At 42.9% G+C, this 25,232-nt stretch overlaps 1 protein-coding gene across 5 annotated transcripts in view; it reads right to left on the minus strand.

Moving 5' to 3' along the window:
• Window positions 1–605: 605 nt before the first annotated feature.
• ATG16L1 (autophagy related 16 like 1) overlaps window positions 606–25,232 on the minus strand; it is a 67,216-nt gene continuing 42,589 nt past the window's right edge. For all 5 annotated transcript variants that reach the window (XM_040427891.1, XM_040427889.1, XM_040427893.1 and 2 more), the window contains 8 exons: window positions 25,084–25,154; window positions 14,653–14,724; window positions 11,750–11,870; window positions 11,527–11,632; window positions 4,304–4,453; window positions 3,997–4,044; window positions 2,730–2,831; window positions 606–1,635 (listed from right to left, as the gene is read on the minus strand). In XM_040427891.1, the coding sequence (XP_040283825.1) occupies window positions 1,542–1,635; window positions 2,730–2,831; window positions 3,997–4,044; window positions 4,304–4,453; window positions 11,527–11,632; window positions 11,750–11,870; window positions 14,653–14,724; window positions 25,084–25,154 (764 nt within the window). In that variant the 3' untranslated portion in view covers window positions 606–1,541. The remainder of the gene's footprint in view (window positions 1,636–2,729; window positions 2,832–3,996; window positions 4,045–4,303; window positions 4,454–11,526; window positions 11,633–11,749; window positions 11,871–14,652; window positions 14,725–25,083; window positions 25,155–25,232) is intronic.

The following is a 25,232-nucleotide window of genomic DNA, read 5'->3' on the forward strand; positions in this document are numbered from 1 at the left end:
TTGCTGGACTTTTCACCAATCGTTCACATTAAACTGAAAAGTGCAAAAAAGTGAAAAACAAGTTAAACTGAAAGCCGAAAACTTACAATGAACAGAGAATCAATGTGAAATAAAACCTTGAAGAGCACTCATGCTAGGTGATGCTGTGTTGGTAGAAATATCCCATGACCATCTTACTATTAAAGGGAACGTCCCATCTAGAACATTTATGGCATATCGATAGGCATCCTCTCCATTTCATGATATGGGACTTCTGACAATAGCCAAGCGAGCATGCTCGGCTATTTTCGGAAATCCCATACCCATAAATGGAGGTGGTGGCTGCACATACGTGGTTTGCTCTCCATTCACTTCAGGGCCCGGTTCTTGAGACAGGAGCACATCCCAGAGATAGGACGTACCATAAGTATCAGATAGGTACTGGTCCTATCAATTTGCCATAATGTTGCAGATGGGATTTCCAATTTAAACTTAAAGTAGCTGGAAAAGTTGCTGTGCCCTGGATATAGAATAGCCTTAAGTAGTTCACTTCCCATGAAAAAAACAAAAACAAAAACAACCTACGCAAATATTCTGCTTCTATTTAAAAAACAAAAAACAATTAGTTGTGGAAGTCGTGAATTACAATTCCTTTAATCAAGAATTCTTTTCATTTCAACTTCCCAATCAGAATTCTGCAGGACCAAAAGTGAAAGACAGAGAAACAACCAATTAGAAGACACGATGCTAAGGGGTTACTAGCATTATAGTTGATTTTGGGCTGCTCATCAATTTTCAGATCTTCATCCAGAACTTGTCTCACTTTCTATCTGCAAGTTCAGGCTGCCATTTCCAGGACCACAGACATGGATGATCGATCGTAGCTTGCTACTGGACTGCTCAAAATGCATGTTCTATGGCTGCCGGATTAAAGGAATTTTTGACACATATCCTAAAGTGCCTTTCATGTTGGAAAACTTAACATTAAAAAACAGGTTCCACTGGCATTGAAAGAAAATATGAAATATAACGCAAAATGAGCGTATCTGCTAATTAAAACCCACATCCATCAGTACAGAAGACTGAAGACAACATTCACAACCATTCATTCTAAAACCGTTACTTTTCCCATAAACAAAAACAGGGATCTTACAGAAAAACCAAACGGTGCAAAAATAAACTGAAGGCATTAAATAGGTTCCTACATCAACCAATCAGATTAAATCTTTGGAATCTGACTGGGTCCTATGAGCAAAGCCTTCACTCTGCATAATTCTTTAACATCACCCCCCAGGTTGTAAAATTCAAGATATATTATTATATATATACTGTTTTCATTTAGCAGTCTTTACACAGAAGGCGTCCACGTTTTTAAGCACATAATGTCTCCTTCATTTCACAGCGATGAGGGCCCCTACAGGGATAGCACAATCTCATGGTCTGCACATTAAATATTTTCTGAGTCCAATCTCTCGTAAGTCGAATTGTGCGCCGTTAACAAACTGAACAGCTGAAAAGCCATTTGTCAGCAGTGCAGGCTTGGTCTTTGGGTAAGAAAGCACTCAAAAGTCTGACCATAATACGCCTTTGCTTCCTTTGTCCACACTCACTACGTAGGCACCAGAGGGAGACCAGGCAACGGCATTAATACTGGAACTGTAAGGAAGAAGAGGACAGTCAGCAACAATACATGAAATGTTCATAAGAAAAGTCCTATACCTGTTTTCACACCTAAACTCCAGAATATTTCCGGATTATCAGGTCCAGAAATTTACCAGAGTTGGCCTTTCCCACATGAACCTATCACCCTGGAGATGTTCCATGTCGGGTACGTTCTCACTACAGAGGTAATGTTCCAGGTGCCTAGACAAGGGGCAGGAGCTTTAGGCATGGCCACTGTGATTTTCTGGAACATTTACTGCTGATTTCACACATGCGCTCACTAGTTAGTACTAGGGCTCTGGGGAGAAAAAGTCTGAAAGTCCGGGACAGATATTGCAGATGTTTGCATTCACACATTCAGCCCCTCCTGGGTAAACTCCAGAATATTTCCGATTTATCATGTCCGGAGATTTACCAGAGTTGGCCTTTTATACAAGTAGCTATCACCCCGGAGATGTTCCATGTTGGGTGCATTCTCATTACAGAGGAAATGTTCCAGGTCCATACTGAGCGCATGTGTGGAAACAGCAGGACAAAACCTGGACTTAGTCCTAGGGCTCTGGAGAGAACAAAGCCCCATTCACACTTGAAGTGGAATCCAGAAATATTTTGGAGTTTACCCGGGAGAGCTGTATGTGTGAATGTCTCAGACTTTACCCAGAATCTCTCTCCCAGAGCACTAGTACTAACTGCAGGGTTTGTCCGAGTGAGCTTGTGCGAAAACAGCAGTAAATGTTCCAGAAAAATCTGTTTTCACCCCTTACCTAGGGACCTGGAACATTTCCTCTGTAGTGAGAACGCACCCCACATGGAACATCTCCAGGGTGATAGCTACATGTGTGAAAGGCCAAATCCAGTAAATTTTTGGACCTGATAATCCGGAAATATTCCAGATTTTAGGGGTGAAAACAGCTCAAGTCATGGGAAAGATATTGTGGAGGTTTGCATTCACACATACAGCCCCTCCGGGTAAATTCCACTGTAATTATGTGTACAGAATTTAAAAAAGGTGAACATATACTCTGGATACTATGTGACACAAAAGATGCAATAAGTCTAATAAAGCAACAGATTTCTTCCAGTCTTACCAATGCTGCTTGCCAAGAATCTTTTCCACTTTCCCGGTCATCACATTCCAGAAATATAGAGCCCCGTCTGCTGACCCGGCTGACACATATCTACCATCAGGGCTAAACCGAAAGAATAAGAGAAGAGAAGAGAAGATTGGGTTATAGGAGCACAGGGGCTTAATTTTCATTTACTGGAAATATCCAGGCTCTTGGTCTAATGGTTTATGTACTAGAGAACAACCCTCCGAAGGAATACCCAACTATACTCTCCTTATTTGGATCTAGATGGTTAATTTGTGTCAATTGCCCATATACAGTTTCTATCCTCCATGTGCCTGCAGAAGGGGTAATCAGAGCTCCCTCTGGTGGTCCCTGGTCCTTTATTTTGCTGGGGCGATGACAAGAATACATCCACAATACCGCTGCAGCCAATCACTGGTAATAATGTGTGCAGCTGAGGCCAGTGACTGGCTGCTGTGGTCATGTGGATTTACAGCATGTCATCGCTTCAGGAAAATAAACAGCGCACTGCAGCCTCGGTGCGGCAGGGGATTTAAAAGGTCACCCGTCAGCAGATTTGTACCTATGACACTGGCTGACCTGTTATATGTGCGCTAAGCAGCTGAAGGCATCTGTGTTGATCCCATGTTCATATGTGCCCGCATTGCTAAGATAAATTAAGTTTTAATATATGCAAATTAGCCTCTAGGAGCATTGCCATTAAACCTAGAGGCTTTGCTCTCTCTGCAACTGCCTCACCCTCTGCACTTTGACTGAGAGGATCAAGTAATCATGATTGGCCCTGCCAATCAAGGTGCAGAGGGCACAGCAGTTATAGAGAAAGTAGCGCCTCTAAGTGTAATGACATCGCCCCGTTGCTCCTAGAGCCTCATTTGCATATATTAAAATATCATTTTTCTCAGCAATGCCGCACATATGAACATGGGACCAACACAGTTTCATAGGTACAAATTTGCTGACAAATGCCCTTTAACAATAGTGTTCTTTCATTTTATAACATTTCCTGCAATTTTATTTCTAAAATTCTGGCACAACCACTTTAAGAGGACGGATAGATTTAGATGCAGGGAGTGCCTGAGCATCATCCTGGGACTGAACCCATAGACCCTTTGGCTATATGAGCAGCTCCAATGAGAGGTCCATGTAGTTTATGGGGACAATCCACATCATTTACAGCAAGTTCTTTAGCCATGCAATTTTTACATATAGGAAGTTTGAAGAAAATGTTAACTTTTCTATGCCTCCTTAATTTTTAAATGCTTACCTAAATATGACTCTAGTCCAATCAGATCCACACTTGAAACCTTGCGCACTAGAAGCAAAAATGAAACTGAATACGATTGCATTTAAATAGAAAGTAAAAAACGCCACAAACACACAGAATTCACATGAGATATGTAAAGACATTTTTCATTTTATCAACTTCTAGACTGTCTCACTATAGAGAACAAGTGCACATGAAGGCTGGTAATGACAGTCTTGAATATGCTACAATACAGTGAAGGCTCACTTTATTACCTAGGATTCCAATGTGTTAAGCAGACAGAGCCGATGGGTCGCCTCTAACTCACCTAAAGGTCTGTCGTACTGCACTGGCACGCAAATCTATGATCTTGATCAGGTCGTCCCGGGAGCAACTGAGCAACTCTGTCCTCTCGTGGTTCAGATCTAGAGCCGTGATTCTACCTTGTAGCTCCAGCTCCCGTACTATACACTCCGTTCTGAAAGGCAAAACAAGAGTTAATAATAATAATCCATTTTAATATTACTAACCTCTTTTCTAGTTACAGTGCCTTGCAAAATTAATCACCCCCCTTGACTTTTCGGATTTTGTTATATTACAGCCTTAAGTTCAATGTTTTGTCAATCTGAATTTTATGTGATGGATCAGAACACAATAGTCCAAGTCGGTGAAGTGAAATGAGAAAAATATATAAATAAAACTATGGTTTAGAAATAGAAAACAGAAAATTGCCATGTGCGTATGTATTCACCCCCTTTGTTAGGAAGCCCATAAAAAGCTCTGATGCAACCAATTACCGTCAGAAGTCACATAATTAGTGAAATGATGTCCACCTGTGTGCAATCTAAGTGTCACATGATCTGTCATTACATATACACACCTTTTTTAAAAGGCCCCAGAGGCTGCAACACTTAAGCAAGATGCATCACTAACCAAACACTGCCATGAAGACCAAGGAACTCTCCAAACAAGTAAGGGACAATGTTGTTGAGAAGTACAAGTCAGGGTTAGGTTATAAAAAAAATATCAAAATCTTTGATGATCCCCAGGAGCACCATCAAATCTATCATAACCAAATGGAAAGAACATTGCACAAAAACAAACCTGCCAAGAGATGGCCGCCCACCAAAACTCACGGACCGGGCAAGGAGGGCATTAATCAGAGAGGCAGCACAGAGACCTAAGGTAACCCTGGAGGAGCTGCAGAGTTCCACAGCAGAGACTGGAGTATCTGTACATAGGACGACAATAAGCCGTACGTTGGGCTTTATAGCCGAGTGGTCAGAAGGAAGCCATTACTTTCAGCTAAAAACAAAAAGGCACGTTGTGAGTTTGTGAAAAGGCATGTGGGAGACTCCCAAAATGTATGGAGTAAGGTGCTCTGGTCTGATGAGACTAAAATTGAACTTTTTGTCCATCAAAGAAAACGCTATGTCTGGAGAAAACCCCACACATCACCCAAAGAACACCATCCCCACAGTGAAAGACGGTGGTGGCAGCATTATCAAGCTGTGGGGATGTTTTTCAGCAGCCGGGACTGGGAAACTGGTCAGAGTTGAGGGAAAGATGGATGCTGCTAAATACAAGGATATTCTTGAGCAAAACCTGTACCACTCTATGCGTGATTTGAGGCTAGGACGGAGGTTTACCTTCCAGCAGGACAATGACCCCAAACACACTGCTAAATCAACACTTGACTGGTTTACATGTAAATGTGTTGGAATGGCCTAGTCAAAGCCCAGATCTCAACCCAATAGAAAATCGGTGGTCAGACTTGAAGGGAACCCGTCACCTCAAAAATGCTTCTACACCCGCCAGCAGTACCTCATAGTAGCCCGCAACCTGTTGATAATCATATGTTTCATCCTGTTGTCCGATGCTGCAAAAGTCCCAGGGACTTGGGGAATCGCGGCCGCACTGCAGGCTGTCACTCTCAGGCAAGAGGGGACGGTTAGGGGGCATGGTTACCTTGACTTCAAGCTGGCCGACACTATAGCGCTGTTTGAGAATTAAACCGCGTTTTTTTAACTTACGCAGCATCGGACAACAGGATGAAATATATGATTATTAACAGGCTGTGGGCTACTATGGAGGTACTGCTGGCGGGTGTAGATGCATTTTTGAGGTGACAGGTTCCCTTTAAAGATTGCTGTTCACAAGCGCAAACCATCCAACTTGAAGGAGCTGGAGCAGTTTTGGAAGGAGGAATGGGCAAAAATCCCAGTGGTAAGTTGTGGCAAGCTCATAGAGACTTATCCAAAGCTACTTGGAGCTGTGATTGCCCCAAAAGGTGCCTCTACAAAGCATTGACTTTAGGGGGGTGAATAGTTATGCACATTGACCTTTTCTGTTATTTTGTCCTATTTGTTGTTTGCGTCACAAGAAAAAAAATTAAAAAAATCTTCAAAGTTGTGGGCATGTTCTGTAAATTAAATTATGCAAATCCTCAAACAATCCATGTTAATTCCAGGTTGTGAGGCACCAAAACACGAAAAAAAAGTCAAGGGGGTGAATACTTTTGCAATGCATTGTATATAATGTAAACCTATTTAACAAGGGGAATCGGTAAACATACAAAAGTGCTGTGGATTTACAGCAGATTTCACCCTTTGCATTGCAAGCCGTGAAAAACAGTCAAAATCCACATGTAACAGGCAAACTAAATAAATAAATAAAAAATTTGCCATGTATGAAGTCCCCCTTAACCACCTCAGCCCCCAGTGCTTAAACACCCTGAAAGACCAGGCCACTTTTTACACTTCTGACCTACACTACTTTCACCGTTTATTGCTCGGTCATGCAACTTACCACCCAAATGAATTTTACCTCCTTTTCTTCTCACTAATAGAGCTTTCATTTGGTGGTATTTCATTGCTGCTGACATTTTTACTTTTTTTGTTATTAATCGAAATTTAACGATTTTTTTGCAAAAAAAATGAATTTTTTCACTTTCAGTTGTAAAAGTTTGCAAAAAAAACGAGATCCATATATAAATTTTGCTCTAAATTTATTGTTCTACATGTCTTTGATAAAAAAAAAAATGTTTGGGTAAAAAAAAAAAAATGGTTTGGGTAAAAGTTATAGCATTTACAAACTATGGTACAAAAATGTGAATTTCCGCTTTTTGAAGCAGCTCTGACTTTCTGAGCACCTGTCATGTTTCTTGAGGTTCTACAATGCCCAGACAGTACAAACACCCCACAAATGACCCCATTTCGGAAAGTAGACACCCTAAGGTATTCGCTGATGGGCATAATGAGTTCATAGAACTTTTTATTTTTTGTCACAAGTTAGCGGAAAATGATGATTTTTTTTTTCTTTATTTTTTTTCTTACAACGTCTCATATTCCACTAACTTGTGACAAAAAATAAAAACTTCCATGAACTCACTATGCCCATCAGCGAATACCTTGGGGTGTCTTCTTTCCAAAGTGGGGTCACTTGTGGGGTAGTTATACTGCCCTGGCATTCTAGGGGCCCAAATGTGTGGTAAGGAGTTTGAAATCAAATTCTGTAATAAATGGCCGGTGAAATCCGAAAGGTGCTCTTTGGAATGTGGGCCCCTTTGCCCACCTAGGCTGCAAAAAAGTGTCACACATGTGGTATCTCCGTATTCAGGAGAAGTTGGGGAATGTGTTTTGGGGTGTCATTTTACATATACCCATGCTGGGTGAGAGAAATATCTTGGTCAAATGCCAACTTTGTATAAAAAAAAAAAATGGGAAAAGTTGTCTTTTGCCAAGATATTTCTCTCACCCAGCATGGGTATATGTAAAATGACACCCCAAAACACATTGCCCAACTTCTCCTGAATACGGAGATACCACATGTGTGACACTTTTTTGCAGCCTAGGTGGGCAAAGGGGCCCACATTCCAAAGAGCACCTTTCGGATTTCACTGGCCATTTATTACAGAATTTGATTTCAAACTCCTTACCACACATTTGGGCCCCTAGAATGCCAGGGCAGTATAACTACCCCACAAGTGACCCCATTTTGGAAAGAAGACACCCCAAGGTATTTCGTGATGGGCATAGTGAGTTCATGGAAGTTTTTATTTTTTGTCACAAGTTAGTGGAATATGAGACTTTGTAAGGGAAAAAAATTTAAATAAAAAAAATCATCATCATTTTCCACTAACTTGTGACAAAAAATATAAAATTCTAGGAACTCGCCATGCCCCTCACGGAATACCTTGGGGTGTCTTCTTTCCAAAATAGGGTCACTTGTGGGGTAGTTATACTGCCCTGGCATTTTCCAGGGGCCCTAATGTGTGGTAAGTAGGTAAATGACCTGTGAAATCCTAAAGGTGCTCTTTGGAATGTGGGCCCCTTTGCCCACCTAGGCTGCAAAAAAGTGTCACACATGTGGTATCGCCGTATTCAGGAGAAGTTGGGCAATGTGTTTTGGGGTGTCTTTTTACATATACCCATGCTGGGTAAAAGAAATATCTCGGCAAAAGACAACTTTTCCCATTTTTTTAATACAAAGTTGGCATTTGACCAAGATATTTATCTCACCCAGCATGGGTATATGTAAAATGACACCCCAAAACACATTGCCCAACTTCTCCTGAATACGGCGATACCACATGTGTGACACTTTTTTGCAGCCTAGATGCGCAAAGGGGGCCACATTAATTTTAGGAGGGCATTTTTAGATATTTGGATCCCAGACTTCTTCTCACGCTTTAGGACCCCTAGAATGCCAGGGCAGTATAAATACCCCACATGTGACCCCATTTGGGAAAGAAGACACCCCAAGGTATTCAATGAGGGGCATGGCGAGTTCATAGAAATTTTTTTTTTTGGCACAAGTTAGCAGAAATTTATATATTTATTTTTTTTCTCACAAAGTCTCCCTTTCCGCTAACTTGGGACAAAAATTTCAATCTTTTATGGACTCAATATGCCCCTCACGGAATACCTTGGGGTGTCTTCTTTCCGAAATGGGGTCACATGTGGGATATTTATACTGCCCTGGCATTCTAGGGGCCCTAAAGCGTGAGAAGAAGTCTGGAATATAAATGTCTAAAAAATTTTACGCATTTGGATTCCGTGAGGGGTATGGTGAGTTCATGTGAGATTTTATTTTTTGACACAAGTTAGTGGAATATGAGACTTTGTAAGAAAAAAAAAATAATAATTCCGCTAACTTGGGCCAAAAAAAATGTCTGAATGGAGCCTTACAGGGGGGTGATCAATGACAGGGGGGTGATTAATGACAGGGGGATGATCAGAGAGTCTATATGGGGTGATCACCCCCCTGTCATTGATCACCCCCCTGTAAGGCTCCATTCAGATGTCCGTATGTGTTTTGCGGATCCGATCCATGTATCCGTAAAAATCATACGGACATCTGAATGCAGCCTGACAGGGGGGGTGATCAATGACAGGGGGGGTGATCAGGGAGTCTATATGGGGTGATCACCCCCCCCCGGAAGGCTCCAGGGAGACGCCTGTATGTGTTTTGCGGATCCGATCCATCTATCCGTGGATCCGTAAAAATCATGCGGACATCTGAATGGAGCTTTACAGGGGTGTGATCAATGACAGGGGGGTAATCAATGACAGGGGGGTGATGAGGGAGTCTATATGGGGTGATCACCACAGTCATTGATCACGCCCCTGTAAGGCTCCATTCAGACGTCCGTATGCGTTTTGCGGATCCGATCCATCTATCAGTGGATCCGTAAAAATCATGCGGACATCTGAATGGAGCTTTACAGGGGTGTGATCAATGACAGGGGGGTGATCAGGGAGTCTATATGGGGTGATCAGGGGGTTAATAAGTGACAGGGGGGGGGGGGGGGTGTAGTGTAGTGGTGCAACATATTACTGAGCTACCCGTGTCCTCTGGTGGTCGATCCAAACAAAGGGGACCACCAGAGGACCAGGTAGCAGGTATATTAGACGCTGTTATCAAAACAGCGTCTAATATACCTGTTAGGGGTTAAAAAAAAAATCACATCTCCAGCCTGCCAGCAAACGATCGCCGCTGGCAGGCTGGAGATCCACTCTCTTACCTTCCGTTCCTGTGAACGTGCGCGCCTGTGTACGTTCTCGCGAGAGGACGCGCCCACCCAGAAGAGCAGGGCCGCCGCAATCCTGCGTACGGCGGTCCTGAGAAGGTTAAAGAGGACCTTTCACCAGAGGAAAGCCTCTAAACTAACTATACAGAAGTGTAGAGCGGCGCCCAGGGATCCCGCTGCACTTACTGTTATCCCCGGGCGCCGCTCCGTTCTCCGGTTATAGCCTCCGGTATGTAAGTAGTTAGGCTCCTCCCAGTTGATCCTGCCGGCATCTTCTTCTCCTATGCTGTAGCACTGGCCAATCGCAGCGCTCAGCTCATAGCCAGGCTATGAGCTGAGCGCTGCGATTGGCCAGCGCTACAGCATAGGAGAAGACGCCGGCAGAATCAAGTGGGAGGAGCCTAACTACTTACATACCGGAGGCTATAACCGGAGAACGGAGCGGCGCCCGGGGATAACAGTAAGTGCAGCGGGATCCCTGGGCGCCGCTCTACACTTCTGTATAGTTAGTTTAGAGGCTTTCCTCTGGTGAAAGGTCCTCTTTAAGGCTGGGTTCACACTTGAGCGTTTTACAGCGCGTTCAAACGCGCTGTAAAACGGTCAACACATGAAAACCAATGCTTCCCTATGGCCTTGGTTCTCACTTGAGCGTTTTACAGCGCGTTTGAACGCGCAGAAAAACGCCCTACGCTCAAACAAGTTCTTGAGCTTCTTTGGGGCGTTTTGACGCGCGTTTGTGGCCATAGGACACTGCAGTCAATCACACAAACGCGCGTTTACTATTGCAAAAAACGTACATAAAAACGCGCGACAAAAACACGCGTTAAACGCGCATATCAAATACGCTCAGGTCTGAACCCAGCCTAAAGAGGTTATCCGGGAACTGACATTGATGACCTATCCTGAGGAAAGAACATCAATATCAAAATCCTGGATAAGGCCTCCTGCACACGACCGTAGGTGTCCCGTTGCCGTATTGCGGACTGCATATGCGGATCCGCAACACACGGGCACCGTTCAGTGCGCATTCCGCATCACGGATGCGGACCCATTCACTTCAATGGGACCGCAAATCCGGAGACACGGAATGGTGCGGAACGGAAGCGATACGGAGTGCTTCCGTGGGGTTTTGTCCCGTACATGGGTTCCGCAAAAAGATAGAACATGTCCTATCTATTTACGAAAGTGGCAGATCGCGGACCTATTAAAATGAATGGTCCACGTTTCCGCTGCCCCACGGTCGGTGTTTGTGCATTGCGGCACGCCGCGGGGCGCACACGTTCGTGCGCAGGAGACCTAACCCTTTAAGCTGGCCATACACTTCAGATAGTTGTAGACCAAACACTAGGGAGGGAGAGTTGGGAGCCCTACACACACACAATGTTTGGCGGGTTCAGCTAACATTAATGTATATGACAATGGAAAACCTTGCAAGTTCACTATACAATTAATAGATAAGTTATTTTGGGGAATGTCCAAAAAGGAGACCACCATGACTCTCATTCTATCATCCCACATACCTTATATCCCAAAAACGAATCTTTTTGTCAAAGTGCCCGCTCATCACACACTGCTCAGTGCAGACAATGTCATTGCAGCTGGAGCCAGCAAATACAGTCTTGATACCTGAAATTGCAGGAAAAAAATAAATAAAATTGCCATTCCAAAAAATAAAATTTTCAGTGGACATTCTGGAATCTGAAGGCCTTGTCCTTGAAAGGGTTAATGTCAGGAAAAACTTACACACTTTGTTACGCAGATCCCAGAGTTTCAAAGTACGGTCATGACTTCCTGACACGATGCGAGCGTTGTCCAGTAGGAATTTAGCTGACAACACCTTTCCACTGTGCCCCGTCAGTGTATGCTGAGGCGAATGAAGATAATAAAAATTGAAGACATTAAAATGTGCTGGACTGACCGACATAAGCAGAGGAAAAAACATGGGCCATTTCTTCTTTCCTCTCCACCTCTCAAACTGCAGAGGCTCTATTCAAAAAGGCTGTCGCGGTGGGGAGGACGACGACTCCCCACCGAACACCGTAAGGAAGCGGGAATAGAAACTAGGCCTAGATGCCAGGATCAGGGCACCTTCTAAAGCATACCTAATCCTTGCCCCGACTCCTATCCGTATGAGTGTACCCAGATGGTAGGAGGGCTCATACACAGGAACCTGGGCCCTAGCTGACCCTGAAGATCCCTGGAATAAAGTCAGGACTGAGACACCCTGTTCGTCCACAACAATAATGAACAGGAGTCTCTACAGGCTTAGCAGCAAGGAGAGGAGAAGACCGTGAACAGCAACTGGATCAGCAGGTAAGAACCTAATGCTACAACACACCAGAACAACTAGCACTTACCCGCCGCAGCAACAGGATGGAACACAGACACAAATAACTACCTGGACCCCTATGCGGAGAGGATGCATGACGGCACCAGGCAGAGCTGCTCAGTGACTTGTGGTTCCCACTTCGAGGAAGCCAGGAGCCCTCTCACTGAAGGCACAAACAGGGGAAATGTCTAGCAAACATGCTGGACTACAAACACCAACAGACCAGACATGTAACAACAACTAGACATACAGCAAAACCCCAAACAAAACCCACACCATACAAAGAGACATGTAAAGAAGGGAAAAAGACATAACAGGAAGAATTGGTGTCAAACTAGGTGGCCCTCATACTGGACAGATGGAACCTCCAGCACAGGAGCGCAACTCCAGCACACAACAAGGCTGGAGTACAACTAAACTCCCGCTACCAGCCACAGGCAATATAAGCACCTAGTGACCACACCCAGCCAGGTAGTTAACCCCACACACACCAGACAGGGAAGGGAAACCAACCATAAAGGGAATGCTGCAAACACGTTGCTCCAGGCAACCAGCATGCACGGCTATTGTGTCACGGCGAACAACAACATGACCGCGACACAGCCATGACACTATAGGATGCACCCAAGGATTAGATGGGAAGAAAACATTGCAGGCTAACTCAGGCTTTGGTGGTGGTCTAAGGAGACGGAGGGGTTAATGTCAGTAACTTTGACTATGCCCTAGGCCAGTGATAGGCAAACTGCGGCTCTCCAGCTGTTGCAAAACTACAACTCCCACCATGCCCTGCTGTAGGCAGTCTTTGCATGCTGGGAGTTGTAGTTCTGCAACAGCTGGAGAGCCGCAGTTTGCAGATCACTGCCCTAGGCCAATGATGGCAAACCTTTTACAGACAATGCCCAAACTGCAACCCAAAACCCACTTATTTATCGAGAAGTGCCAACACAGCAATGTAACCTGAATACTACAGTCCAGTATAGTATATCTTCCATGTACTTTATCATTTAGCTATAATATCCTGCCTACATTCATTGCACTGCCTGCGCTGTTCATAGTGCACCCTGCGCTGATGAATGGCAGAGAAAATCTAAGGCATATTGGTACACCATAGACTTTTTCCAGGGTGTCCACAGAGAGGGCTCTGAGTGCTACCTCTGGCACCTGTGCCATAGATAGGACTATGTTCTAAGTCAGTGGTGGCAAACCTATGTTCAATGTACGGGCTAATGCACACAAACGTATATTTCTTTTCCACATCCGATCCACATTTTTGCAGATTGGATGCGGACCCATTCACTTCAATGGTGCCACAAAAGATGCGGACAGCACTCCGTATGCCTACTCCGTGGCACCTGCAAAAATATAGAATATTTCCTATTCTTGTCTGCATTACAGTTCCATTATAAGCCACGAGTTCCGCAAAATGCAGAGCGCACGCGGTCAGTATCAGTGTTTTGCGGACCTGCAATGTGCTGACTGCAAAACAGGCTACGGTTGTGTGCATGAGTTCAAAGAGGGGGAGAATATATTTTACATGTTCTTTAGATAAATTGGTGGGGGTGCCGTTTATGAGACGTTACATTGTGACTTTGAATATTAAAGCCGATTTATGTTGGAACCTTAGCTCCAGTGTACCCTGCCTGCATCTGCTGTGACGTGTAGTACTACTGCACATGCTCAGGAGGATTACCGCAACATGAATTCCTGACATTCCTGGCTCTCCACGCCCCAACTTCTTAATAACAGCTCCAGATCAAAGTCTGCACTGACCGGAAGCTCAAATTTTTGTTTTTGATGTGCCAAAATGTGCAACTTTTTGCGGGCCAGTTTTCTGGCATAAAAGCAATGAGAAATCTCTCCTAAAGGGTCTATACTTGAGCGTCTATGGGCTGCCAGAGTAGGGCATGTCCTGCCAACAGTTCTGAGGCATGCTATCTAGCTTCTGACAGGCAGCTGAATGATCAGTCAGAGCACTTTATAAACACTCTGCCTGATCAGTAGTGAAGCAGTCAGAAAAGGGTTTGCCAGGCCCCAGGGAATTCAGACTAAAACAGGACTTTTTAGTACGATTTCTTTTTGCTAAGAAGTGCACCTTATGGTCAAAACAATCAAGTATATATTTTTTTTATAATATTTTTGCTCTCCATTAGTTTTAGACGTAATTTTGGTGCCCAAATCACACCTAGAAGTAGGAGGACATCACTGTTTATGTCAGTTTAATAACTCGCTGTGGTATAAAATTATATATATATATATATATATATATATATATATATATATATATACACAAAAATATACAAAATAATTGTGGTCTTACCCGAAGGCGAAGGTCATCAACTGTCCAGATCCTGCTGGCAAAATCATTAGACGCAGCCAAAAGGTAGGAACCCTAGAAGAACATTGCAATATCATTACTCATTGCACATAGTATGTTTACTTCTTTATTTATTTTACGCATTTATGTAGCACTTTACAGACAATAGCATCACTCGCTGTCCCCAATGGGGCTCACAATCTAAGTTCCCCATCAGTATTTGTTTAAATTGTGGGAGGAAACCGGAGTACCTGGAGGAACCCCACACAAACAAGGGGAGAACATACAAGCTCCATAGGGATGTTGTCATTGGCTGGATTCGAACCTAGGACCCCAGAGCTGCAAGGACCCCAGCGCTAACCACTGAGCCACTTAACCCCTTTAGGACACAGCCTTATTTCACCTTAAAGACCAGGCCATTTTTTGCAAATCTGACCAGTGTCACTTTATGTGGTGATAACTTTAAAACGCTTTTACTTATCCAGACCATTCTGAGATTGTTTTTTCGTCACATATTGTACTTCATAACACTGGTAAAATGGAGTAAAAAAAAATCATTTTTATTTATAAAAGAAATACCAAATATAGTTATTAGTTTACATTCCCCATGTGTCTACTTCATGTTTGGATCATTTTGGGAATGCCATTTTATTTTTTGGGGACATTACAAGGCTTAGAAGTTTAGATGCAAATCCTGAAAATTTTTCAAAAACCCACTTTTTAGGGACCAGTTGAGGTCTGAAGTCACTTTGTGAGGCTTACATAATAGAAAACCACCCAAAAGTGACCCCATTCTAGAAACTACACCCCTCAAGGTATTCAAAACTGATTTTACAAACATTAACCCTTTAGGTGTTCCCCAAGAGTTGATGGCAAATGGAGATGAAATTTCAGAATTTCAATTTTTTGCCAAATTTTCCATTTTAATCCATTTTTTCCACTAAGCAAGGGTTAACAGCCAAACAAAACTCTATATTTATTGCCCTGACTCTGCGGTTTACAGAAACATCCGATATGGTCGTACACCACTGTACGGCCCCACGTCAGGGCGTAGAGGGAAAGGAGTGCCGTGTGGTTTTTGGAAGGCAGATTTCGCTGGACTGGTTTATTTACACCATGTCCCATTTGAAGCCCCCCTGATGCACCCCTAGAGTAGGAACTCCAAAAATGTGACCCCATTTTGGAAACTACAGGATAAGGTGGCAGTTTTTTTGGTACTATTTTAGGGTACATAAGATTTTTGGTTGCTCAATATTACACTTTTTGTGAAGCAAAGTAACAAAAAAATAGAAATTCTGAAATTTAATCTCCATTTGCCATTGACTTGTAAAACACTTCAAGGGTTAAAGTTAGTAAAATCAGTTTTGAATATCTTGAGGGGTGCCCGTACAGCAGTTTACGGCCACATATGGGGTGTTTCTGTAAACTAAAGTATCAGGGCAATAAATATTGAGTTTTGTTTGGCTGTTAACCCTTGCTTTGTTACGGGAAAAAAAATGGATTAAAATGGAAAATTATTTTTTATTATTTATAACGTTCATCTGACAGATTAGATCATGTGCGATCTTTATAGAGCAGGTTGTTACGGACGCAGGGATACCTAATATGTTTACTTTTTAAAATTAATTTAAGTTTTACACAATAATATTTTTGAAATAAAAAAAATCATTTTAGTGTCTCCATAGTCAGAGCCATAGTTTTTTTTATTTTTTGGGCGATTGTCTTAGTTAGGGTCTCATTTTTTGCAGGGTGAGATGACTGTTTTAATGGTATGATTTTGGGGTGCATATACCTTTTTGATCGCTTGCTATTACACCTTTTGTGATGTAAGGTGAAAAAATTATGGCTTTTTTTACACCATTTTTTATTTTTACGTTGTTCACCTGAGGGGTTAGATCATGTGATATTTTTATAGAGCAGGTTCTTACGGACACTGCAATACCAAATACGTGTTTTAGTGTCTCCATAAGTCTGAGAGCCATAGTTTTTTTTATTTTTTGGGCCATTGTCTCATGTAGGGGCTCATTTTTTGCGGGATGAGGCGACGGTTTGAATAGTACTATTTTGGCGTACATACAACTTTGATCACTTTTATTACCTTTTTTGGGAAGGTGGGCAAAGTTTCTATTTCATCATAGTTTTTATTTTTTATGGCGTTCACCGTGCGGGGAATGTAACATGACCGTTTAATAGATCAGGTCGTTACGGACGCGGTGATATATAACATGTGTAGGGAATTTAATTTTTTTATTTTTAATTAGGGATAAATGTGTTTTTTTTTATTTTTACTTTTTTTTACTCCAGTGGGTCTGATGTCTGTATAATACAGTACACTATATAGTGTACTGCACTGCATTTCACTCAAACTTTATTTGAACAGATCTCTGCCTTTAGCACCTAAGAAGGCTTCCTGTTGCCATGGGAACCTTCCCTGACTGCCAGGCATTGTCACAGGGTGCCTGCTGAATGATTTCAACAGGCACCCCGTTCCGATCCGTGCGGCAATGATCAAAACTACACAGGACGTACAGATACGCTCTGTGTCCTTAAGTACCGGGACATCAGGGTGTACCTGTACGCCCTGTGTCCTTAAGGGGTTAAAGTACATTTGCTACACTTTTCACAGATGTAAACTTAATCCAGACATAAAAGGGCAAAAGTGTCACAACTGGCTGGAGCAAAATTCACTATTTTATTTTTTCCACATTTTTTATTAATTCAATAAAAAATTAACATACAATACTATAAATTGTACGGCATATAGATCAAACAAAGGCCATACGAGTACAAAGGAAAAAGTCGATTTTTCATCAGATTAGAAATATTCATACAGTATGAGGACAATTCAAATATTGTTCAGTGACAGTTCTATTTGAAATTTCTGTATATCTCCTAGTCTTTCCAATTGTTCTTAAACTTAGGATGGGTTCTATTTTCCCAGACAGCAATTTCCTCAAAACGGTAAATCGTGTCAATTTTATTGACCCATTGATCGTCTGAGAGGAGATAGATCTGATGAGAGCCAACACTGCGGTACCAGGAGACGTGCTGCCATTATTAGTTTGCTAAATAGTAAGGGAATCCTAAAAATTCACTAGTTTTGAGCAAACTTCTGTTGTCAAGTTCGAGTTATCTAAGAATTCCGTTACCATGGATCATAAGATATAACCCGAACCTTGTACGTTGAACTTAAAAACAGAAGTTCGCTCAACACTAAAATGGACCTCTCCTTTTACCACCCATGAGGAGTAAGTCACCTTATAAGGGCTATACCAGAACAGCTGGGGACAGTCTTTTACACAGGCAGATGGAAACGTCCTGAGGGGCAAATGATCACTACCATCATCGTTTGTTTCCCATAGGTCTACATTATAGGAGATGTCCTGCTGAACAGCAAGCATTTTCATGCTCACATAAATGGGCTGATCTGCTGCATTTTACTCATTTTTGGCTGATCACTGGCACATTTATGCAGGTCAGTTATTGGGAATGAGCATTCGTTCTCGATAATTGGCCCCAAGATCTGCAAAATGTAAAAAGTGTGTTTGCAATAAGCTCTATGACAATTGTGTGCAGAGCTTAAAAGGGGTTGTCTCTCCTCAGACATTGGTGGCATGTCGCTGGGATATGCCACCGTCAGAGAAGCATGTGTCCCACCTATCTCTAGAACAGGGCAACCCCAAAGTGAACGAAAGTGCACAGCGCATGTGTGGAGTGCTCTCTATTCACTTCAATGGGAGTTCCCATAGAAAGCCCCACACTGCGCATTGAACTCTGTGGGACTGCCCTTTCCCATATTCGGAGTTGATTTTCCCCTTTTAAATATGGCCTCAGTGGTGCGCACAGCGTATACTCTCCTTTTGGTCGGCTTAATAATCTCTATAACTTTGAGCTGTGGTCCGCTCTTAGGTCTCCATTCATCGGTCTGTATTGTTGATGCCTCCTATTTTTAGAGATATAGATATATGTACCTATTCAATGTAATACCCCTTTGCCCCTTGAGGAAACTGTTCCCCTGACGTGCGTTTCACAGTCAAGCTGTTGGTCTGCTGCCTTATCATTGACCCCTTATGGGTCTGTATATTGTCTGTTTGAGTTCGGCACTATTGGACTCTTATTTTTCTATGTCCTTATATCCGTTTTACTAAACCTTTTTGGGTCAGTTTGAGGAGGCACTCGTGCACTTTACCGTTTCTTTGCATATTCATTCTTTATGTATTTGAGAAAATATTGGATTACACTTACCGGTAATCGTTTTTTCTTTGAGCCCATTACAGCACCCCTGGAGAGACCGCCGCCTCATTTGAACAGGAAACAGAACGCCTTTTTAAAAGAGGGATCCTCCCCTCTATCTCCAGTCCTTTCTCAAGGACTAAGAAACATAACATCTTAATAACTTTTTTTTTTTTTTGTAAAGGATTTTTTTTTTTTTGTAAATGCTTCCTCTTTTTTTTGGGATGGGAATGAACCGGGTGCTGTCATAGGCTTAAAGTAAAACGATTACCTATAAGTGTAATCCAATATTTCTCTTTCGCCTAAAGACAGCACCCCTGGAGAATAGGCAATAATTCTATCTAGCCTGCAGCACCTTACGGCCAAAGGAAAGACCCTCATTAGAGGGTAGCTGTAGCCTATAGTGTCTAATAAAAGTATGAGAACTCCAGGTAGCTGCTCTACAAATCTGCTCAATTGAAGCTGAAGCTTTCTCTGCCCATGACGTGGAGACTGATCTTGTAGAGTGAGTCTCAAACCCCAAAGGGCGGAACTATTGCCTTAGAAGAGTAAGCTAAGGAAATGGCCTGTCTGATCTACCTAGAAGAGGCAGCGGAACCCCTCCTAGCTCCCTGAAATAAAAGAAGGAAGGTAGCACTATCTCCTGAGAGCGGTGAAAATGAGAAAAAAACCTTTGCTAAAAAATAAGGATCAGGGGAAACCACTACCCGATCCTCCAAGATTACCAAATGGGGAGGGGGGGGGGGGGGAATCAGCAGAGAGTGCACTGATCTCACTAACTCTTATAGCCGAGGTAATGGCAAGCAGGAAAGCAAGCTTTAGGGAGAGCATCTTTGAGGAGAAACCATCAATCGGCTCAAATGGTTCAGAAGAGAGCAGAAAGGACCAAGTTTAAAGGAGGGGTTCTTTCCCTCTTGCCTCTTAGGACAGGAAACAGAACTAGAGGTAAAGGAGGGGAGGATCCCTCTTTTAAAAAGGCGTTCTGGTTCCCGTTTCCTGTCCAGAGGAGGAGGCGGTCTCTCCAGGGGTGCTGTCATAGGCAAAATAAAAAAATGTCCCCTTTTAACATTGGGTTCTCGAACCATATATTTTATTATACGTATGTGCCTATAGTTAAATTCCCTTTTTTAATGGTTCTATGATATAACAGGCAGTATAATGACCAACTTACTGGTTTTAATATGGATTGTGATGGTCATTTTGTATACTATTTATTACATGTCTTAATAAATCTTATTTTGCGATAGATATTATTTGTTCTTTATCCTTTACATTATTTGGGAACTATATGTCATTAGGTTACTCCGTGATATGGAGGTACATTTTTGGTTGGTGTTCATTTGTATTTTGATTTTGGGTCTCTAACTATAATGGCATCTCCTTGCTCTTAATCATTGTTTGGTATGTTTTCTGTTGTGTACTTCTTTAAAAATTAAAACGAAGGGGACATTTATTAAGACCGGTGTTTTAGATGCAGGTCTTACACTGCGTGCAGAATTATTAGGCAAATGAGTATTTTGACCACATCATCCTCTTTATGCATGTTGTCTTACTCCAAGCTGTATAGGCTCGAAAGCCTACTACCAATTAAGCATATTAGGTGATGTGCATCTCTGTAATGAGAAGGGGTGTGGTCTAATGACATCAACACCCTATATCAGGTGTGCATAATTATTAGGCAACTTCCTTTCCTTTGGCAAAATGGGTCAAAAGAAGGACTTGACAGGCTCAGAAAAGTCAAAAATAGTGAGATATCTTGCAGAGGGATGCAGCACTCTTAAAATTGTAAAGCTTCTGAAGCATGATCATCGAACAATCAAGCGTTTCATTCAAAATAGTCAACAGGGTCGCAAGAAGCGTGTGGAAAAACCAAGGCGCAAAATAACTGCCCATGAACTGAGAAAAGTCAAGCGTGCAGCTGCCAAGATGCCACTTGCCACCAGTTTGGCCATATTTCAGAGCTGCAACATCACTGGAGTGCCCAAAAGCACAAGGTGTGCAATACTCAGAGACATGGCCAAAGTAAGAAAGGCTGAAAGACGACCACCACTGAACAAGACACACAAGCTGAAACGTCAAGACTGGGCCAAGAAATATCTCAAGACTGATTTTTCTAAGGTTTTATGGACTGATGAAATGAGAGTGAGTCTTGATGGGCCAGATGGATGGGCCCGTGGCTGGATTGGTAAAGGGCAGAGAGCTCCAGTCCGACTCAGACGCCAGCAAGGTGGAGGTGGAGTACTGGTTTGGGCTGGTATCATCAAAGATGAGCTTGTGGGGCCTTTTCGGGTTGAGGATGGAGTCAAGCTCAACTCCCAGTTTCTGGAAGACACCTTCTTCAAGCAGTGGTACAGGAAGAAGTCTGCATCCTTCAAGAAAAACATGATTTTCATGCAGGACAATGCTCCATCACACGCGTCCAAGTACTCCACAGCGTGGCTGGCAAGAAAGGGTATAAAAGAAGAAAATCTAATGACATGGCCTCCTTGTTCACCTGATCTGAACCCCATTGAGAACCTGTGGTCCATCATCAAATGTGAGGTTTACAAGGAGGGAAAACAGTACACCTCTCTGAACAGTGTCTGGGAGGCTGTGGTTGCTGCTGCACGCAATGTTGATGGTGAACAGATCAAAACACTGACAGAATCCATGGATGGCAGGCTTTTGAGTGTCCTTGCAAAGAAAGGTGGCTATATTGGTCACTGATTTGTTTTTTGTTTTGTTTTTGAATGTCAAAAATGTCTATTTGTGAATGTTGAGATGTTATATTGGTTTCACTGGTAAAAATAAATAATTGAAATGGGTATATATTTTTTTTTGTTAAGTTGCCTAATAATTATGCACAGTAATAGTCACCTGCACACACAGATATCCCCCTAAAATAGCTAAAACTAAAAACAAACTAAAAACTACTTCCAAAAATATTCAGCTTTGATATTAATGAGTTTTTTGGGTTCATTGAGAACATGGTTGTTGTTCAATAATAAAATTAATCCTCAAAAATACAACTTGCCTAATAATTCTGCACTCCCTGTAATATCCTCTATAGCTTGTGGTGGATCTGCTGGAGTTATGAAGAGGCACTGGTCTCTACATAACTTCGGCAGATCCACCGCCGCTTCTAAGGGCTCTTTCACACTTGCGTTCTTGTCTTCCGGCATAGAGTTCCGTCGTCGGGGCTCTATGCCGGAAGAATCCTGATCAGGATTATCCTAATGCATTCTGAATGGAGTGAAATCCGTTCAGGATGCATCAGGATGTCTTCAGTTCCGGAACGGAACGTTTTTTGGCCGGAGAAAATACCGCAGCATGCTGCGCTTTTTGCTCCGGCCAAAAATCCGGAACACTTGCCGCAAGGCCGGATCCGGAATTAATGCCCATTGAAAGGCATTGATCCGGATCCTGCCTTAAGCTAAACGTCGTTTCGGCGCATTGCCGGAGCCGACATTTAGCTTTTTCTGAATGGTTACCATGGCTGCCGGGACGCTTAAGTCCTGGCAGCCATGGTAAAGTGTAGTGGGGAGCGGGGAGCAGTGTACTTACCGTCCGTGCGGCTCCCGGGGCGCTCCAGAGTGACGTCAGGGCGCCCCAAGCTCATGGATCATGTGATCGCATGGATCACGTCATCCATGCGCATGGGGCGCTCTGACGTCATTCTGGAGCGCCCCGGGAGCCGCACGGACTGTAAGTATACCGCTCCCCCGCTCCCCGCTCCTACTATGGCAGCCAGGACTTTAATAGCGTCCTGGGTGCCATAGTAACACTGAAAGCATTTGGAAGACGGTTCCGTCTTCAAATGCTTTCAGTACACTTGCGTTTTTTCCGGATACGGAGTGTAATTCCGGCAAGTGGAGTACACGCCGGATCCGGACAACGCAAGTGTGAAAGAGGCCTAAGGGTCCATTCACACGTCCGCAATTCTGTTCCGCATTTTGTGGTCCCATCCATTTCTATTTCCGGGTCTGCATTTCTGTTTCCGAAAAAACTAGAACATGCCTTATTCTTGTCCGCAATTGCGGACAATAGGCATATTCTATTAGAGCCAGCAATGTGTGGTCCGCAAAATGCGAAATGAACATTGCTGGTGTCCGTGTTTTGCGGATCCGTGGATCCACAAAACATACACGGATGTGTGAATGGACCCTAAAAGTAAGACTGTTTCCTTGCAGTCTTACATTTAGACCATTTTCTATGAGTAAACCAGGCATAGAAAATAGTAGATGAGACCAGCCTGCCGGCCCGTCCCCTTCCCCACCCATTTTTTTTTAGACCTGGCGTGAGAAGGGAAAAGTCGCAAATACGCCTAACATAGGTGTATATCTGGTTAGTAAATGACCCCCAAAGATTAAAAAGAATAAAAACAAAATTTTAATGCAAAAAAAATAAAATTATGAGACTGAAAAGTACAAAAGGAGAAGGAAGAATGAACATGGATTTCCATTTTTTTAATTCAAGAACAAAGCTGGACATAGGGCTAAAATGATTACTTGATTGAATTGAGTAATTCGACACAAAAAAAACCCCTCCACCTGCTGTTTGCCCTTTTTTAAGCTATCTGAGGTTGACATACATGCTCAGTTCCATCCTTAAACTGCCACCAGCTGTAGCAGAAAGGACATGCCCCTGAGAAAGGACACAACCCCTATGCTAGAAGTGCGATTGCAGCAGTGAATGTAGAGAGCTCTGGACCCATGTGAGGTACAGGGCTGGTTCTAGCTTTGTTAGATAAGCGGCGGTGCCAGCAGTGTTGGGCTCTAGCCTGTGAGCCCCAGCTAAATCAGAAGACATAGAAGAATACCGCAGCACTCACTTTCTTTGCAATAGTTGAGCAGGTTTATTCACCAAGATGAATGCAACGTTTCAACTTCCTAAGCTTGACAAAGACCGTAGGAAGTTGAAAAGTCACATTCATCTTGGTAAATAAACCTGCTCAACTATTGCAAAGAAAGTGAGTGCTGCGGTATTCTTCTATGTCTTCTGATTTACCTGGGGCTCACAGGCTAGAGCCCAACACTGCTGGCACCGCCGTTTATCTAACAAAGCTAGAACCAGCCCTGTACCTCACATGGGTCCAGAGCTCTCTACATTCACTGCTGCAATCGTACTTCTAGCATAGGGGTTGTGTCCTTTCTCTGGGGCATGTCCTTTCTGCTACAGCTGGTGGCAGTTTAAGGATGGAACTGAGCATGTATGTCAACCTCAGATAGCTTAAAAAAGGGCCAACAGCAGGTGGCGCTATATACAGATAGATTTCAGCGAATAACTCAGGGGCTATACAAATTTTTTTATTACATGCAATTACAAAAATATTCAGATCCAGGTGCTGGTTTGAAAAATATAGAATATTATTTTTTGGGGGGACAACTCCTTTAAGTACTTTACATTCCCCATGTGAAAACAATTCTGGAGCACCTATTCTTAAAGGGAACCTGTCACCGGGATTTTGTGTATAGAGCTGAGGAAATGGGTTTCTAGATGACCGCTAGCACATCCGCAATACCCAGTCCCCATAGCTCTGTGTGCTTTTATTGTGTAAAAAAACCGATTTGATACATATGCAAATTAACCTGAGAGGAGTCCTGTATGTGAGATGAGTCAGGGACCGGACTCATCTCAGGTTAATTTGCATATGTATCAAATCGTTTTTTTTACACAATAAAAGCACACAGAGCTATGGGGACTGGGTATTGCGGATGTGCTAGCGGCCATCTAGCAACCCATGTCCTCAGCTCTATACACAAAATCCCGGTGACAGGTTCCCTTTAAGACTCTATGTTGAGCCATTCCTCTTATTTTTACTAGAGTGCCGGCAGTCTGCAATTAAGATCCAGATGGGTGTCATCAGTAAAGGGCGTGTCCCTGCACAGTTTGATACTGTCCAATCAGTCCTGCCAGTGTCAGACTGTGCAGGAACACCCTCCCCAATTGGTAACACCCTTCTGGACCTTAATTGCAAACTGTTATTAGTTTATTCATAAACTTCTAGTAAGAATAATAGAAGAATGGAACAACAGTCATAAGAATAGATTCTCCAGGATCATATGGGGAATGCAAGTAGTTACTAAAACAGAAATGTGAGGAGGGGACAAGGTCCTCTGTAAAGTCCAAAGAGGGAACAGCATTAACTGTTAATCCCATCAAATTATTTTTTGCAGAAAAGCAAAGTTCACATTCATGTATGAAAGAAAAATACACACTTACTGCACTGTCAAACTCTATGCTTGTAATGCCCGCATTGCTTCCCGTCAATGATCCCTTTGCCTCACACCTCTCTGTAAACACAAGAAGCAGATGTGTAAGAATGGTAGACCACTACATATTACACTGGACACTAATATACTGCATATTCC

Source organism: Bufo bufo, chromosome 4 (assembly GCF_905171765.1).
Source record: "Bufo bufo chromosome 4, aBufBuf1.1, whole genome shotgun sequence".
In the NCBI taxonomy this organism is placed as follows: domain Eukaryota; kingdom Metazoa; phylum Chordata; class Amphibia; order Anura; family Bufonidae; genus Bufo; species Bufo bufo.